At 45.4% G+C, this 19,256-nt stretch overlaps 1 protein-coding gene across 6 annotated transcripts in view; it reads left to right on the top strand.

The window, feature by feature from the left end:
- The window catches only part of Dennd1a (DENN domain containing 1A), a 502,935-nt gene that overhangs the window by 444,779 nt on the left and 38,900 nt on the right, over nucleotides 1–19,256 (top strand). For all 6 annotated transcript variants that reach the window (XM_059260209.1, XM_059260211.1, XM_059260210.1 and 3 more), the window contains 3 exons: nucleotides 817–888; nucleotides 2,180–2,236; nucleotides 10,061–10,192. In XM_059260209.1, the coding sequence (XP_059116192.1) occupies nucleotides 817–888; nucleotides 2,180–2,236; nucleotides 10,061–10,192 (261 nt within the window). The remainder of the gene's footprint in view (nucleotides 1–816; nucleotides 889–2,179; nucleotides 2,237–10,060; nucleotides 10,193–19,256) is intronic.

Here is a 19,256-nt window from a genome sequence, read left to right as displayed (position 1 = left end):
CATTTCTACTATGTTCCACATCAACCTCCACTTGTCCTCCATGGCCCAGGTCAAATGTTTTCTGCTCCCAAGACCTCCCCAGTCTTCAAACTTCCAAACTTCCAGTGTAGCTGCCACCATCCAGATGTCATTTGAACCCTGGTATGTCTCTCACCCATACACAAAGCCTGGTGGTCTTCAAATAGATCTCCCTGGGCTCAGGGCCCTTACAGCCTTGCAACATGTTGCCCAGGTTGCAGTTAGAAATGGACTGTGCACTTGAGTTCACTTAGCTGCCTCCTAAGCAGTAGAAAACCTTCCTCCATAGATTCCTCCCATACTCCCCAAGGAAAGGGATGAATCATATTGCTAGGGGGTCCTGATCAGAACCCTGTTTTCTTCCCTAGCTTGAAGTTAGCTACATAATTCAGTTATGATATATGACTGAACACTATCTATGGTAACTAGAAATTCTTTAAAGAGCTACTGGCAACCATAAGGAGACCCTTGCCTCAGATAGCCTGGACAGGGGCAGAACATAGAACCTACTGTCTCCCCTTGACTGGTTATCACATGCTTCTTCTCCAGTTCCCATACATGCACACATACACGGGGACACACACACACACACACACACACACACACACACACACACACACACACACACACACACGTCTGCCATAGCCCTAACTAACCCCAACCAGTGACCACCTGGGCCTACTTCTCTTCTCACACACTCTGGAAATGTTGCCTGGCTCAATTAAAGAGAAACACTCTTTGTTGGTGCTGGCCCACTCTCCTTCCAGCCCACATCACTGATTGACATTTTTATTACAGAAAGGAAGTGGAGCAATTCTGAATACTGTAAAAACAAAAGCTAACCCAGCCATGAAGACTGTCTACAAGTTTGTAAGTACTGGTGGCAGTCTGGAAGCCATGGATGGGTTCTTTCATTCAGTCTGACTCTTTTTTGTTTGGTTGGTTTTGGTTTGTTTGTTTTTTTTCAAAACAGGGTTTTTCTGTATAGCCCTGGCTGTCCTAGAACTCACTCTGTAGACCAGACTGGCCTCAGACTCAGAGATCTTCCTGTCTCTGCCTCCCAAGTGCTGGGATTAGAGACATGTGCCACTACGCCCAACACAACCTGACTCTTAAGTGTATCAATGCCTAGATTGCAGAAGTGACCAAAGGGTGGCCATGCCATTTCTTAGCAGTCTCGATGTTCTGAGAATTGCTTGGCTTTTTGCTGTTTTATGGTCATGACTGTGTGCATGGTGGGAAGACCACCCCCTCATTTATAACCTCCCCATGTCGGGTTACAAGTATAGTTATATACAGGGAGTGTGGAGACCAGAGGGTTGGGGAGGACCTCTGTTTATAACCATGACTGTGTGCATGGTGGGAAGACTCCCCTCAGTTCTGTCCTGAATTCGTCATCCTCTCTCTTGGCTCTGCCCTATAGGAAGTGCATGTGAGACTCAGATCCACACAGAGTGAGAGCAGACCCATCAACCCTGGCACTCCATCCCTCACAAGCCTCGAGTGCTTGTTCTTGTGCTTTTTCTTCCTTGATCATTTGACCCTGAGCCACATGCAGGGGGGCTTTGTTTTATTGTCATTTTGAATTGTGTTAGTGTTTCCTCTGCTTAGAGTGGCTACTATAATGGACAGGTGGCTACCAGCAAAGACACACAGGTCGGAACTGGCAGAAAGTAGAAGCCAGAGTGTCCACCAAAATGAAATTTTGGAAATGGCACTATAAAAACCTGGCAGTTGTGTCGAGTTTCAACCCTTCAACCTGGAGAGGAGATTGATCCTGAGGCCCTGCCCTGGTGAGGTATCGTGGGTGCTCTAGTCCTGTGGCTGGTAGAGCTGCTGTTCTTTTAGTGGTAGCTGTCACCACGCTGCCAAGGTAAATAATTATAGAGAGCAGAAGAAAGGCCTGGGAAGGAAAAGAAGAAAAAAGTCTCTACCATCAAAATGCAAAAATGGAATCTCTGCAGCCCCTTTAAGGGATTTTTTTTTTTAACCTTTTACCTTTGTATTTGTTTTCACAGCCATTGTATTTTCAACTTGATGATCCCATTTTTCCTTCCTTTTTCTAGTAATCAGAGAAGGTGATTCATGGTGGACTGAAATCAAGCATAGACCCTGCTGGAAACAGAAAGGGAATCTTAACTTAAATTAATTTTTCATGCAGGCAAAAGATCATGCAAAAATGGGAATAAAAGAGGTGAAAAACCGCTTGAAGCAAAAGGTACTTGAAGTTCTTATTCAAAATGTATAAGCACCGTGTATGAAATGCGTGGCCACAAAAAAGTAGGATGTGATCAATAGAGGGCTGTTTGATACAGTGTTGTTAGCACACTTCAAAATGCATTACCAGCTGTCCGGGAGTTTCACACCGTTATAAATATTCACAGACAAAAAACTGTCTTCAAATAACATTAAAACTCTTTGTGGGCTTAAACCCACAAAGGCAGTCAAGTTCAGAGTTGCCACTGTCCTCTGCCCTGCCCTACCAGGCCTGGGGCTTGCAGGTGTCCTCCCCACCACCCACTTCTGACCTAGGACTGGTCATAACTTAAAGCAAAATGCATGTCCAGAGAAAGGACCCCTCTGGTTCTGGCACACACATGGTTCCTACGCAAACACAAAGAGTGAATAGGAAGAGAATGCCGTGGGTCTCCCACCACACGGCACTGAGTGAAAGCAGCCTAGCCTATGTTTAAGGCACATGGAGGCAAACAGAGGCTCTGTGGTTCATCAGAAAAATTATATGAAGTCACTGTGGCTGAGATTTCCCCAACCTGAGTCCATGGGGAGTACAGCAAGGTGACCAGAGCAGGGGGCGTTTTTTTACACAGTCACAACATGGCCTCCAATACTGTGATTGCCACTCTTTGTTAAAGGTGGGCCAGACTAGGAGCTGTCACCCCAAATCCATAGAACAAAGCTGTGAGTGAAATAATTGCCAAGGCCACAGTGTGTGAGCCTAGCAGAAACAGGATTAGATTTCAGATCTGTTGACCTCCACTGTCAGAACACTTCCATTCTCTGCTGCTCACTGCTTTCCCAAACAAGTGTTTTCTTTTACAAAAGATGTCTGGGATCATTTTTCCCACACCCCTAAATGTGCCACTGTCTTGGCAATTTGTTGTTTTTTTTTTTTAAATTGAAAGTGGTTTCAACTTTATGAAGTCAGAAAAATGCTCATTAATTTGAAATGGGTCGAAAGAATTGATTCTTTTCTTTTAATTGGAAAATAATTTGCTCTGACTAAGCATTTAAAATTCCTAGCTTCGGCTGACAGTGAATTCTTAACAGCTGAGGTTCTCATCCTGTGATACAAACCCTATAACACAAATCAGCGCAGCCCCCATGGCAGTCTGTTCACCCTGGCAGACACTGGCAGGTGGGATTCTTTAGCTAGATGTTATTTGAGTCACTAATCGTACCTTTTCATCTCCTGTCCCAGTCTTGTGGGCCTGCATTAGATGTGTCCAGGAGGGAGCTTTTCCCTCCCCAGTGTCTAGATTGTAGGCTGTGGTTGGTTAGTATACTGCCTGAAATAAGCAAAGACAGGTCCCTCCTCAGGCGCCAGACAAATGGCTTCATGGGTCTCATTGCTTCTGCTGACCACGGAGCCAGGGACTGCCCTTCTAGCCTTTTCCCACTACTCACATCTTTCTGCAGCAGCCAGCAAAGCCCAACTTTTTTCATGTGTTTGCCCAAAGGCTCATTTACACAATCTAGATCGTGTTCCTTCCACACACTCCACCTTTCCCTTCCTTCGTAGAATCTAAAGCCGATTTTTTCCCTCTCCTCTCTCCCCAGCCCACACCAGTCTTTTCAAGAATAGCTTCAGGAGATAATGTTCTATAGACAGTGTCAGTGCATCTCAGGTGACACAAATGGTAAAGGCATTTTATAGAAATGTGGCTTGTCATCATTGGGCTGTTGACAGATCTATTAGTGCACCCTTTTCAATTTTCACTTTTCCCCCTTCGCTCTTACAGGTTTCCACAGACTTGATATTTTGCAGTTGTTCTTGGAAGAGCTGTTTTGTAATTGAAACCCCAGCATTGTTCAGTATATATAGGCCCTTGGTCTCTGGTGATCTCTAGCTCTTTTTCTTGAGCTAATTTAGGATTTGGCTTCCCCTGACCTATCTCACTGTAGTGGAAAGTATTTCCTTGGCTTTTTTCTCCCCCTTCCACCCACCCCTCCATGCTACATGGAACCTGTCTCTATGACTCCCTTGATGCACCTGACACAGATATCACAAGTTTGGTTTCTGCTATGAAATTGAGGCAGTTGCCAGCAAAGACCCAATTTTCCAATGTGCTGGGTTGCCACCTGGCCCTCTAACTCTGCATAGCAATGGTGACCTCACACATATAATCAAGAACCCAAGCTTGCCCTCTTTGCTCTTGCCTTGGGTTTGAATTGCAAATAGAGAATGTGAGGCCGACCTGAGGAGAGGTCACCATGGTGTGTGGAGGGTCCATCTCTAATGCAGCTGAGCAGGGCCCTTTCCCATCCCTTGTTCATTTGTGCTATAGATTTTTCAAAGCCTCTGAAATAGCTTTCAGGATATCTGTGACCACTGGCAAGTGATTGTTCATAGATCCTATAGTGTGGCTTTATTCCACATCTGCTCTGCTTCAGCTCAGGGACAAAAAAGAAAGATGGAGAACATATTTCTCTGGATAAATGGAACAAAGTGGCCAAGTTCTGCTGTAGCCTGGCCTCCTTTGAAGTCCAGCCTGCTCAGAGATAGGAAGGAGAAATGGCATGGCTTCCTAAGGGGACAGTGGCACTTCCCTGGGCATATGTCCTCACCAGGCCTGACTGTGGAAGGACATCAACAAGTTGCATTCTGCTTCCCTGGTCCAGGCTGTCCAGAGAGTGCCACCTTAAATCCAGTGGCTGCACACTCTCCCTCTTTGCCTGTAGGGAGCGCTAAGACACACACAGAAGGATGTCATTGTGTGCCCTTAAGGAATTCCTGAATTTTTTTTTTTCTTTAGTATCAGAATACTTTAGCCAAATGGGCCCATTTCATAGCCATTTGGAAAGTTTCTCTGTTCTTTAAGTGACAAATTGAGCTTGCTTAGTATCTCTGTGACTTAAAGGAGCACACCCACAGTTGGCTTGAGTTTCTAGCCAAACACTTGCAAGTGCAGTGAAGGGCATGAGCAAGCCTGGGCGGGTGGGCAGAACAGGTAGACTCTTACAGAACAGACATTTTCACACCTTATCACACAACTGTCAGCTCCCTGTCTTTAGACACTTTAAAATAATGCTGCAACCTCAATCACTGCAACTCCAATTTTGGCTACTAGTTTGATATCAATATTCATATTTTAATTTACATTTGCTGTTGTGGGAAGTAGGCTGGAAAAGACAAGTACAACACAAATCTCAGAGGAAAGGAGAAGGCTCTGGCCTTGGCCATACACACCCCACCCCATGGGGATATGGCATTTGGGCTTCTGAGGCCAACCAGAAGATTCAGTATGGTTGTGTAGGGTGGGAGTTACCAGCCCTCTCTGTTTTCCTCACCCATTAACTGTCTTAGAAGAGGTGATGTGTTAACAGGAGAACTTAGTAACAGCTCCATAAATGAGAGTGTGTCCTCTCCATTTCTTTGTTCATTCCTAGAACAGACAGTCTGCCCAAACAGCGATGTGTACACACACTAAGAAATGGCTGCCGTGGGTCCACCTCCCTTTAAATTGCTCACACAGCCACAAGAGGAATCTTTCCAGAACATGGCGCTGACACAGCTATATCCCTTGGTTGAGGCCACCCTGTCCTTGCCAGCCTCAGCCTGCCCAGCAAAGAGAGGGGTGCTCTAGGCGTTCTGCGAGTGCTGGGCCCTACTTCCAACTCCAGGTGTGAATGCCTGGCCTGGCCTTGCTCCTCTGCCTCAGGAAGTCTGTCCCAGCTCCTCCGAAGGCCTTAATAGCACTTTGTTCCCCCTGCTCACCAGGCCCTGGCTTCATGCCCCTGCCTATTCACTGATGCTCATCCACAGAGGAGCATCATGTGCTATTCCTGTCTTATCCACAGAGAGGTAGAGGGAAGCTGTCAGGATTCTTTTTTTCCTGGGAGCTCTGGGAAGGAGACAGAAATAGAATTCTCCTCTGCCTCCTTTGCTCTGCCTAGCGATGGGGCTTGGTGGAGCACTCCCTGCTCTTAGCCTTGAGGCTCCTGGACAGAATTTGCTTCCCTGTGGTAGCCCCTTGAGTTGTAGCTCTCTCTTCCTCCTGTGGGACCCTGCAGGAAGGAGTTGGCCCACCCCTCTTGTATCCCCTTGTTTCCCTTTTTAAAAATGACATTTAGAAGGTCAAGTTTTTTGTTTGTTTGTTTGTTTTGTTTTGTTTTTTTCCAGAGCTGAGGACCGAACCCAGGGCTCTACCACTGAGCTAAATCCCCAACCCCAAAGGTCAACTTTTTGTTTTCCATTTGCCAACCAACAAAATGCATATTTTTTGGGAATTCAGCAGGTCAGGAGAGAAATAACGTCCCTTCCAACTGCATTTTCTTGTGATATGCACTGAACATGTCCCTGCCTTCTAAAAATGATTCCTCCATGTGTCCTTGTTTTAAGTAGCTCATACATTTTATTGGATGGGCATATATACACACGTACTACACATACACATGCATACACACATATACATGCACACATGTATACACACATACTACACACATGCATACACATTGTACATACACACACACACACACACACACACACACACACACACACGCACACTTACCTTAATCAATGCTGTTATTGGATACCTGAGTTACTTCTAGGTTTCTTCATTTGAAAAAATTTCTACAAATGGAATTAGTGGTCCACAGGGCACTCACATCTCAAAGTATTTTTTTGTAAACTTCCAATTAGTGTTCCTCTCAGGAAGGAATCAGGGTACCCATATCCCAGTCCCTTAGCTGATGTCAGTTAGTTCTTGGGCCACAGTTTCTTTAATCAAGCAGTGCAGAGTTGCTCTGTTGGCTCCTACTCATACAGTATGTCTGCTGTTAGATGGAAAAGAGAATGTGCACTGTTCTCATTGCTCTCTTGACCCCTGCTCCTCCCTCCCCTCTGCTCCCTGTCCTTCCCCACATGGAAGAAATAGTGAAGAAGCTAAAAGCTCAATGGGGAGCCATGAGAAAGTACAGGAACTCGGGCATCTCTGGATGTTCTAACTAAACAAAATGTGACTTTCAGACATGAAGGCACATTTACCTTCCAAATGCTAGCTCAACTTAACAGAGACTTATGGGAGAGCTGTGCTAGACTCAAGAAAACTCAGATCCCAAGGAACTCACAGTCTGGAGAGCGGCACGGTAGATGGCATAGGACATGGCAGCCTGTGACCAGTTTAGCCAGAAGGACTGCCAAGGAGGAAGAGGAAGTCATTTTTGATGGCCCAGCGTCACATATGCCCGCTCAGGTCCAAGATACCTTCACTTGAGCTGTTGTTATAAGTAGATAGGATTTAAATGTCAGAAGTCTGCATTTTAGGTTCCTCCTCTTTGTAGCTCTGTGATCTTGAATAGGTTCCCCTGTCTGAATCCTATTGCTTCATCATAAAGAAAAGATAATCCTGTTTACTTCATAATCATCGTGAGAATGAAGTGTGAGAATAGAAGCCAATAGTCTGGAAAGGTAGCCACCAGCGTTAGGTGTCCCACACAGGGAAGCATTGTGTCCTTTGCATTGTGTTCTCTCAAAGCCTCCTCATAGCTCATCTCATTTAAACCATTCTCTGGAGCCCTCTGCTGAACAACTGGGAATCTCCCTGTTGTCAAAGCAGAAACCATTGCAGAGGTTGAGTCTGAGAGACTGGGGAAACTGTCTCTTGATGGAGCAGATACAGCTAGAAGACAGCAGTCTTTACTTAAAGCTTCAACTAAGACACTTTCCCCAAAACTGTCATGTTTTCTTTTAAATAAGTATTTTATAGTTTCCTAGTTAATATATTTTCCTACCGTGTTACCTTGTAGCTCCATTTTTTTTCAGCCAAGCGTGTGCACGTGAGACACACACACACACACACACACACACACACACACACAGAGAGGCACACAGGCACACAGGCACACAGGCACACATGGTATGGGAGTATTTTCCTGGACCAAAAATGAATTTGTTACAGCTTGGCCTCATTCGCCCTGTGTTAATCCTCTAGATGCACCCACACATAACCGAAATGCCCCTTTTGCCCCTTTGTTGCTCTCTGACATGGAAAGACAACCCACCCCACCTCCTTACTTTGTTCCATTTGACCCAGGCACCTTAGGGCAGCCCCTTTCCCAACAACCCATTTCTAATTGGCTGTCGGTAGTCCCTTTCATCACTGAGCCTTAGCTTAGCTGAGACTGGCCAATCCAATGCGGGCCACATAACCTAAGCCCTGTTTGAAAGGCCAAAAGGTCATCACCTTCCTGTATTTCTGGCCAAGCAGAGGCTCTTCTGGGCTGACTGAATAGCAGCTAATTCCTTAGGAAAGGAAGCCAGGAGGTTGGTAGTTGATGTATAACACTATACATGCACACACACACACCTGTATACACACATGTATAGAAGCTATCTGTTTCATTCCAATAAATAGTTTATTGGATAGCTAATAAAGTTCTAGGCATTTACGTTATATTACCTATCTCCTTTCATCCCTGGCTCCCATATACCCATTTACAGATAGAGAAACTGAGGTTCAGAGGTTTACCTTTGTTTCCTCCTTAAAACATAATTGTCCTAAGTAACCACTTTCCCTCTGTCTCACGATTCTCTCGATTCAGTTGAGAAAGTGGCCAATGATCTCTTACATGCAGAATTTGAGGAGTAATCTGCTGACCAAAATGTACAATTTTTTCTACAATTGAAAGAATTGGATGTTGTTTAATGTTATTTTTATATGGTGAAAAAAATGATTATTTAAATTATTTATTTGTACCTTTATTCTCTGACTTGTCCTAACTAACTTTCATATCCTCAAAAAAACACAGAATGCTTATTGCAGAAAGAGACACATCCATGTTTTGACTAGCTCACACCAGTGCTCCCTGACTGCCACAGCCAAAGAAGTCATGGCTGACCCTTTGCACATGGGGAGTTTTCTTACCTGACCATTTGACTTCATTTCCCAGATACACAAATAAAATGTAAATGTTTAGGTTTTTAAAGCTTTCCTTCATCCTGTAGCGACTCTGCAGGTCAGAGAGACCCATAGGTCCTTCCAGAAACACGAGGAGAAGGGAGAAGTCATGAATGTGATCGGTAGCACCATCAGTAAGCAGACAGTCGCAAATAATCAAAGTAATGCAAATTGAAACAACAATGAGGTCTAATTTTTCACCTATTAAATTAGCAATACATTTTTAAATGATAAGGCTAACAAGTACTGTGAAACCGATAGCACACCCATTACGGGGAGTTGGTGTAAATTGGAAAGCAATTTGGTAGAATGAATAAAAAGCCTTAAAAAGTGTTTATATGTTTGACCTCATGCCTTCATTCCTGGGGATTTCCACAGAAGCAATAATACAAAAGGAAAGAAAAATTTATTGCTAGCATTTAGAAAGGAGAAATAAAAAACAAACACCCAATAGTTGTGGGATGAGTTATTAGATTTGCTCAATGAAAATATGTATCCATTGAAATTATTATAATGACCATATAGCACCATGGTGATACTTATATTGGAGAAAAAACTGGATATAAAATTATGCATGAGCTGTGATTACAAGTAATTTTTAAATGTCTACATATAGACAAAGTGAACATGTGAAAATGAAAATAGTCATAGAAGAATGTAGAATGAAATAGGCTTTTTTCACCACTGTGAATTATTATGTTTAGTTTTGTGTAGATGGTTTTGGCTTTTTTGGTGCATCAATGTCAGAAGGCTAAGTTAGCTTCTATTTCCTCCACCTCTCCCTGAAATCAGCCTTAGAAAGCCTGGAGAGAGTTCTTAGCAGGCCTCCTGGCTTGTGGGGATGAGGTGACAGGACAAAGAGCTGGGACCACAGTGCCAACCCCAGACCTTCCTTCTCCCTGCAGGACATCGCTGAGAATGGCTGTGCCTCCTCTGCAGAAGAGCCACTGCCAAAGACCGTGCCATCCCCACTGGCAGAGGCCAAGGACCCCAGACTTCGAGAAGACCGGAGACCAATCACAGTCCACTTTGGGCAGGTATGTGCTGTGCACTTCCGCAGGACTGTTTTGAGGTTTTGGTTTGGGTTTATCAGAAGCTGAAGTATGAGCAGCCATGGATTCGTACCCCAGCTCTCCTTCAGCAAAGCAACTCCATGCTCTTCACATCACCAAGTGTTTGACACAAACATGTTTTGAAGGTGAATTTTCAAAACTCTACGTAGGGGCAGCATGGCATTGATCATCACTAGCTCCACTGTTAAATGGAGTCATTAACTGTGCTCACTGCCTCCCCTACTCCAAGACACTGCATTTAAGGTGCCTGTTAGCTAAGCGTCTCATTAGAACACTTTGGCATCCCAGGCCCTTCTTTGCACCTTCAAATAAAAGGCAACAAGCAAAGGCTTAAAAAAATCAATTAGGGGTTCTTTATTAATGTACTTCCTGAAAATCAATATTGGGAGTTGAGCTTCCCAGAGTAAACACCCTTGCTATGGGTCTAGAGATCCAACTCAGTACCCAACAGCTTGCAAGGATCTGAGCGCTTAAAAAATTGTCTATTCATTTGATTTTATTTCTTTCCTTTTAAGTGATACACTCTTTACAGAAATTGAAATTTTCATACGTTTCCTACCTGTGGTTGTATTTTCAACTAAAAAGATAATGTACCCTTCCCTACCTCCCTTCAAACAACCACTCTAATGATCAAATTTAAACATGTTATGTGTGCTGTGTGTGGTTTAGTTTGGTGCTTTTGGTTTGATTTGGTATCTGGAACGTGGCTCAGTTAGCAAGGTATGGTTGTAACAAGAGTTCGCAACATTTATTATTGTTGTTGTTTGGTCTTTTGGTTGATTTTCTGGTGCTGTGGCTCTAACCAAGGACTGAGTACTTGCTCAGCCAGTGCTTTTGTACTACTGAGCTTAAATCACCTGATCCTTTAGCCATTGCCTAGATGAGGTATGATAAAGCTAATCTATGTGAGTTTTATTTACTGGAAGTAGGATTGCTATTCCACCTCAGAAAGAGCCCAGAGTCCTACGTTTAAAACTTTTCTTGTTTTGAGGGACATTTATCAAGTGCTTAGTATGTATCAGGCATTGAGCTATTTAAAAATAAAGAGAACCAGACCCTCAAGATGGCTCAGCAGGTAAAGACACCTGCAGCCAAACCTGACAGTTAGAGTTCAGTCCCCAGCCACTGCATGGTAGGAGAAAACCAACTCTTTCTCCCAATTTGTCCTCTGACCTCCACATGTGGGCCATTGCATGCATATACCCCACATGTGTAAGCAAACACACATACAAAAAGTAAACAAATAAAAGTGTAAAAGGAAAAAGAGAAGTAGCAAGACTGTTGCTGTGGGTCATTATAAAGCACTGGCTGGCTGAAGCATGAAAATCATTCTATTCTAATCGTCTTTTCGGGTAGTATGTCCATACCTCATTAATTGGGGAAATCTGCCACTTTTCTAATTTTACACTTAGAAGGGCTATTCTGGAAACTGACATGTACTGTAAAGCAGAAGCACTAACTCCTTGTATTCTCTGCTGTCTGTACCCTGAAGACCTGCCTTCTCTGGGGCTCAGGCCCTGTTGGAGCAATCCTCACCGCAGTTCCTAGCCATGTTTGCTGAAGGCACAGCCCTGGTTGTCACCAACCTGGCATTCCAGAGTCAGCTTCCTGCTTTCCTTTGTCCTCATTCCTGCACATGTGAACCTGCCCATGAAAGGAGCCCTCGCTGGAGTTGGAAGCCCATTACAGAGAAAGAGGGGGCGGGGAGAGGGATTTCATGGTGTTAAACATTCCATTTTCAAAACACACAAAAAAAGAGGCCCTATTGGAAATAGAGAGACCTTCTTCCCATTTCAGCAAGAAATAGAGAGAGGCTTTAATGTCATTCTCGGCTAAATGCAGAATAAGAGTGTGTGTGCTCACACGGGAGGGGGATAAACAATTAAAAGAGCCACCCCAAACTGTTGAAATAAGAGCTGTCTGTGCCTTCACAGGTCTGCAAACTGGAGAGGATGAAAGTGGCTTTCCCCGTTTGTCACTTCCCTCACGTGGCTGCCAGCATTATGCAAGTACACAGGAAGGCAGGATTTTTTTTTAATGCATGCATGCGGATTAAGGTCAAGCCCCTAGTATCAGCCATGCAGCAGGCTCTCCCTTCCAGCTGCAGCCACAGAGCCTACCCACAGCCGCGAGATGCCTTAATTGAGACGTGCTGTCAAAGTGACAAACACATTTGCATACAGTCTACACTCTATTTATTTTCTCTGGAAAGGTCTACAGTCTGCTGTTGGTTGAACATTCTTAATCAGTTTGCTGTAAGTGAACTGCCAGCTAGCTCACTTATGCCAGCCCCTTCTTCATTAGGTGACAGATTAGCTGGGGTGGGGGTGGGAGGCAGAGAAACCACAGACTTGCCCCTTTTTTTAACTCTTTCCAGCTTTGGCCCTTGGTGGGTTGTCCTTCAGTCCTTCCTTAGGGCCTTCTCTGATGGACCATTGGTCACAGGAGCACAGTTCCTCCTGGCCAGCCTGAGTTTAAGGTTGCTTTCTTCCAGTTTTCAAATGTTTGCTATGTTCTTTTGTATTTTATTTACTTGGTGGTGTTGTCTAAACAGTTTGAACCTGGTGTGCATCCAGACTGTAGCCTCATTCATGGTATCTGTAAAATCACAGATTGAACATCCTAGACCAGCTTGTGTTTCTAAATGTCTGTAATGTTAGAGAATGTCAATGCACTTCTTAGGGGCAGAGGAACAGACCTCACAATATCTTACATGAAGGAAGGGACCATTGGCCTTGTTTTGTGGATCAAGAGCTGAAATATCTGATCAAATACCTGAAAGAACCTGCCCAGGCCACATCCCCAGTGTGGGCACTCCAGACAGTCAGACTCAAACCCAGCCAGATCGTACCTGCTAACCTCCTAAATATCCTCACCCTGGGCTCACAGTGCTGTGGATTTTTTTCAAGTCCTTTTAGCTGAGCTAGGCGTTATAATGCATGTCTATAATCTTGGGTCTTGGGAAGCTGAGGCAGGAACAGCACAAGTTTGAAGCCAGTCTGGGATACATATGACATTATCTCAAAAATAAATAAGGTGAAACAAAATAGAACAGCAAAAAGTTCACTTAGCTGGCCTGTGAAAACCAGAACTGTTAAAGCCTGGGCAGGACACCCTGCAGGATGACAGCAGGATGCCCTGTGCAAACCCTCAGCAGTGGTGCAGCAGCTGGCAAGAGAGGAGCTCAGTAGCAAGAATGGCTACTGTCAGGGAGAAAAGATAGTTTCTTATCCACTGTCCTCTTCAAGGCTGGGACTATGTCTCTATTTACATAAAAGCAACCAGCCTCCACCCTTATAGGACATAATGATAGAGACGGGCCTATAATGAATAGAAAAAGAGAGAACGTGTGTGTAGGTGGGTAGGTCAGCAGACTACTTGCAAAAATCAGTTCTCTCCTTCCACCATGTGAGTCCCGGAGATCAAACAAGTCATCAGGCTAGGCAGCAACACATTTATACACTGAACCATCTTGCCAGCCCCTAAAATGCAAACCTTTTAAATAGAGACTAAAGCTAGGCAAGATGTTGCACCCCTGTAATCCCAGCACTTGAGAGGGGATAGAGGTGAGAAGAACTGGAGTTCAAGTCCAGCCTGAGCTACATGGGATGCTGACTCAAAAGAAATAAAGAGCTGGGTGGTGGTGGCGCACCTTTAATCCCAGCACTCAGGAAGCAGATGGATCTCTGTGAGTTTGAGGCCAGCCTGGTCTACAGAGCGAGTTCCAGGACAGCCAGAGCTACATGGAGAAACCCTGTCTTGAAAACAAAGATAAAAAATAAAAAGAAAGAGTAAAAGGAGAATGTTATGTAAGTCCTGAGGCTAAATGGTTACTAAAACATTGCTTCAGAGTTTAAAGAACTAAGTTACTTCTCACAGGATAAGTAGACAGTGGCAGAGCTGTCCAAAAGCACTAGCAAGAAGGAGCTATCAGCCTGGAAGGGAGGGTGGGGCATGTCCATTCCCTTCCCAGACCCCCAGAGAAGTTCTTCTCCCAAGGCAGGGGTGAGAAGACAGGCTTTCTGGGATGGGGAATGGGAATCCTTCCTGTCCCTGGCTTTAGAAGGGGAGAGGAAGCAGGGTCCCCCCAGCAGAGTGGGAACACCCACAGGGACACCACCATGCTATGACAGGAGTCAGCAGAGGTGGCACCCCACACACACACCTCCTATAGAAACTTTTGCATGCATCTAGTCGAAAGGCCCAGCCACTGGGTACTTTGGAGATCTATGCTGAGTCGTGACCATCAGCTGGCAAGGAAGCCAGTGTGGCTGTGCTCATGTCTGCTCTTGAACCAGCAGCACCTCTGCTCTTAGCTATGTGCAGCCCTCCCTCCCTCTCTGCTAGAGAACTAGACAGATGCTAGAGCCCAGGGATGCTTGCTGCTAGCCCTGAGTGCAGGCTGCCAAGGCTCATTGAGAAAGAAGTGGGAGGACCAGTTCTCAGATCTTCCAGACTTGCTTCATGTTTCCACAATTCATTGATCTGTGAACTGAGTAATTGCTTGTTTTCCAATGTACAGATTCCAAAAACTACATCTTGAAATGTACCTCTCTTCCCCTTCCATTTGAACAAAGGATTCTGAGCTATTGCAGTGTAAAGTTTAAAAAGCTATTTAGGAGCTAGAGTGATGGCTCAATGATTAAAAGCACTGGCTGCTTTTCTAAAGGACCTGAGTTCAATTCCCAGCACCCACATGGAGGCTCACAACAGTCTGTACCTCCAGTTCCAGAGGATCCAACTCCCATTTCTGGCCTCCATGGGCATATACATGGTGCGTAGACATACATGCAAACCAAATACCCATACATATAAAATAATTTAAATTTTGTTTTGTTTTGTTTTGTTTTTTTGAGACAAGGTCTCTCTATGTAGCCCTGGCTGTCCTGGAGCTTGCTTGCTAGATAGACCAGGCTGGCCTTGAACTCACTGAGATCCTTCTGCCTCTGCCTGGGATCAAAATCATGGACCACTATGCCCAGCCCTTAATAACCATGTTTTAAAAACTGTTTAAACCAGAATTCCATCAAGCACCATGGTAGCTATCTCGTGAACTGTGACAGAGATTTGGACTCCCAAGACCAGCTCTAGGATTATGGCCAGAAGCATGAGCCTGTCCTTTAGTGCCGGTCTCATGCTGAGCTGAAAACACTACTCAGCCAGCAAATGCCCCCAACACCCTTGGCTCCGAATGTCCTGAGAAGTTCCTTCTGCCCATTAGAAGTCACACATCATTCCCTGCAATTGAGCCGTTCCTCACACATACCTCCAGAGGTGTCCCATGTTCTCCTGATACCTCAAACACAGACACCCAATTCGAACATAGACTCCTTGCCAGACTCCTTCTGAATCCTCATCTCCCACCTCGGAACCTGATTGACACACCAGCCCTGAGCATTGCTCAGTCCCCTCCTCTCCATCACCTCTCTCACAGCCTTGATAACAGGCCAAATGATCAAGTACACTGTGTCTCCTGATCGACACTCCTGTTGCAATATCCACATGGCCTTGCAGACAGCCATTTCACTACCCTGCTCCTAGTCTCCCCTTAAAGATAGCTTCCCCCTTGACCTGACCCAGGAGGTCCTTCACCTCTGTGTGTTCAAACCCAGAGCAGGTCCCTTTGTAAGCCTCCTGGCTCCTGTAGGAAGAGGTGGTTATTTCTGTACTCTACCCCAGGACTCTGCACACATCATTCTCTCACATAGCCTTGTGATCATTCCCCGTGAGAACATGAGCCTCTCAAAAGTCCACAGTCTTCAGTAGGGCCTGGCATGGAGCTAGCAGTCTGTAAACATACAAAGCTTTTATTATTGCTGTAGATGTTTAAATTGGGTTGTAATTAATTGACTATTATTGTTTGGCTTCTCCCTGATGTGTACAGCAAGTTATTTGGTTTCATTTTAAGTTGCTATACTTAAAATTCTGTTCATTTGAAGAAACAATGAATATTCCAATAGTGCTCAAAAACTATTTGCAAATTCCCTTTCCATAAACAGAGATTTGTTTCCAAGTTGAGGCAGCTTTGAATGGTAAGACCTTGGATCCTGTTGCATTGTACTGTTTGTGTCTTTATGAGGCCTAAGGTCAATTGTAAATGCCCTGTGGAGGATGTAGGGGACAAGTCAGAGGACTGAGACACCCTTCCTCTGCACCCCAAGGCCACATGGACCTATGTGAGAGGGGAAGGGGGGAGCTGTCAGAGGGAGAGGCCCTCATCTCTGAGTTACGTGGAATACAAACTGCAGATACCAGGCCTGCAGTCCCAGCACTTGGGACACCAGGGTAGAAAGGTTGCCACACATTGGAAGCCAGTCTAGGCCGCATAGGAAGACTGTCTCAAAAACTACATATTTGGAAGTTGGGGGTAGCTCAGTCACTTAAGTGCTGGCCATGCAAATGCAACGACCCAACTTTGATCACCAATACCCTTGTAAAAAAGCTAGTGAGGGGCTGGAGAGATGGCTCAGAGGTTAAGAGCACTGACTGTTCTTCCAGAGGTCCTGAGTTCGATTCCCAGCAACCACATGGTGGCTCACAACCATCTGTAATGAGATCTGGTGCCCTCTTCTGGCATGCAGTCATACATGCTGTATATGTAATAAATAAATAAATAAATCTTTAAAAAAAAAAAAAGCTAGTGAGGCATGTGTGTGTCTGTAAGCCCAAGGCTGGGTGGGGCCCATTCATGTGGACCCTATGGACTTCCTGGCCAGCCAGTCTAGCCAAAACTCCCAATTCCACATTCACTGAGAGACCTTGTCTCAAAAAAAACAAGGTGGACAGTAATTGAGAAAGATGCCAGACATTGACCTCTGGCCTCCACATATGCACAGGCAGGTGTACACACCTACACACATGCATGTACATGCAGTACACATACATGCTCTAATGAGTCAGTCAATCAATCATAATAATAAAGAGAACTCAGATTATGGAAACTCGGAGGCTGGGGTGGAAAGTCAGTAGATTTCTGTTGCAGCATGCAGTGTTGCCTCCTTGAGAAGAAGCACTCCTCTCATTTCCGGAGCTAGAGGTAGTAGAGAGCTCAGCAGTGTGGGCAGAGCTCCTAGTGTATTCTGGAATGTGTACAGGTGAAGGATGGATACAGAAGGTCAAGGTGACAGTCCATCTCCCCCAACACCACCCTCCTCCTGGGACCTGTGTGCTAGGGCATCAGGTTGCACCTGTCTTACACACTGGGCACCTGGCTGGTCCAAGAGCAGCTGAGGGAGAACAGTAGCACTGAGTTTCTCACTACCTCCCAGGTGCCATGCTGAGCTGAGGCCTCTGTTCCAGCTTCAGCTGCCATGTGATCCACCAGGCCATCTTGTTGGGGAGAGGGTCTCAGGGTTTATCCCTCTTACTAAGAACAGGACAGGCATGGAGATAATGAGGACTTGTCCAACTCTGTGCATCTCAGAGGAGAAGTCAGAGTTCATTTCAGGCCATATGATGGCCTAAAGCTTGGATCTTCCCCAGCTTTGCTGAGAATGTGTCTTCCTGGGTACATACTGTTAATCCGGTGTAGAAGCTGGGCCAGTGGCCCAGGATCTCAGGATGTTGGACCACAATAAAGTTTTGTTTCTGGTTACCTTCCAGACCTCAGACCCTCCTTAACATTTCTGTGCTTCAATTGGTGCCAAGACAAGTATACTGGTATCCTGCACCTGGTAGAGACACCATAAGCCAAATCCACCATTAATCACAAAAGCATGCTGGGTACTTTCCTGGTGTGTGAGAGGGAGAGCTGTCTGGATATATGTACAAGTTGGTTGGCATTGGCCAGGTCAGGTGCCAGTCCAGCTCTGAAGACCAAGGAAGGACATATATTAGGAATTTATATTAGTTGGGATATATGAACTCACAAGAGATATAAAATCCAAAAAGAAATTGTTTACCCATATCTGCTGTGATTATGGTCCAATTCTGGTATCAGATCAACTTAGCCAGGCCTTTCCCCACTTTTTCAAGTACCATTCTCAAGAGGCTCTCCCTATGCAGTGGCAAGCTGACTTACCACTGCTGACCACACCCTTCTAGGTATAAGATCAGCATGAAAAGAAGTAACTTTCATACAAGGTATGACCTTGACTGACTGAACCAGCTTGGATTCTGTGCCCATCTCCTAGGCAGTTATCATGATGGAGGGTCCCCTGCATGCTGAGGATAAATCCCATGGATGCACACACCTAAGAGATGAATTAGGGGTAGCTCCTGTCAGGGAGCTAGGAGGCTGAGAGGAGGACAAGATCAAACTAATAATGTGCAGGACGCCCAGTAGGAAATTGTTCTTGCCTCTTGTTCTGTTCCAGAGAAGAGTTCATAGCCAGAGCTGAGGGAGCCTATGATGCAGAGAGTCAAAGGTAGACATCAAGTAGAACACCAAATTTAAAAGGGGGGGGGGGGGCGCTGATGACGCACGGCTTTAAACCCAGCACTCGGGAGGCAGAGGCAGGTGGATCCCTGAATTTGAGGCCAGCCTGGTCTACAGAGTGAGTTCCAGGACAGCCAGGACTGTACAGAAAAACTCTTGTCTCAAAAAAGAAACACAGTGTGTGCCAGGGAGGTTAGGACTGGGTGTCCCAGGTGAAAGGAGTGGGCATGCTTCTTGGGATGGACAGTGGCAGGGTCAGCAGCAGTCCGCAGCCAGGAGTGAGGGAAAAAGCCAAGAACCTAGGCTATGGATCAGAAAGTACCATTGATGGCTCCTCTGTGCCACATCTGTGAAAGCAGGCATGGCAGTAAATTCGGTCCCTTACTTCACAGAGCCCCCAGTCCTGTAGCTACTTAAACTGCAACGGTTTTGGTCTCAGCCTTATCTCCCTACCTAATCCATGGGGGACCCATCACTTCCTCAGAGTCAACTTGAGCATGTCACTACAACCTGAGTGCAGTGTTCAATAACCCTCTCACTCTAGACAAGATTCTTTAACCTAACACCAGTGGGGCAGCTTCTTCCAGCGGTGACTTAGATACATGGGGAAGCCTCCAAGCTGGGGAAACTATACTTAGCTGCTGTTTAGGC

The sequence above is a fragment of the Peromyscus eremicus genome, chromosome 4, assembly GCF_949786415.1.
Source record: "Peromyscus eremicus chromosome 4, PerEre_H2_v1, whole genome shotgun sequence".
In the NCBI taxonomy this organism is placed as follows: Eukaryota; Metazoa; Chordata; class Mammalia; order Rodentia; family Cricetidae; genus Peromyscus; species Peromyscus eremicus.
The sequence above is the reverse complement of the archived record's forward strand: the minus strand, read 5'-3'. Positions and strand labels throughout refer to the sequence as shown.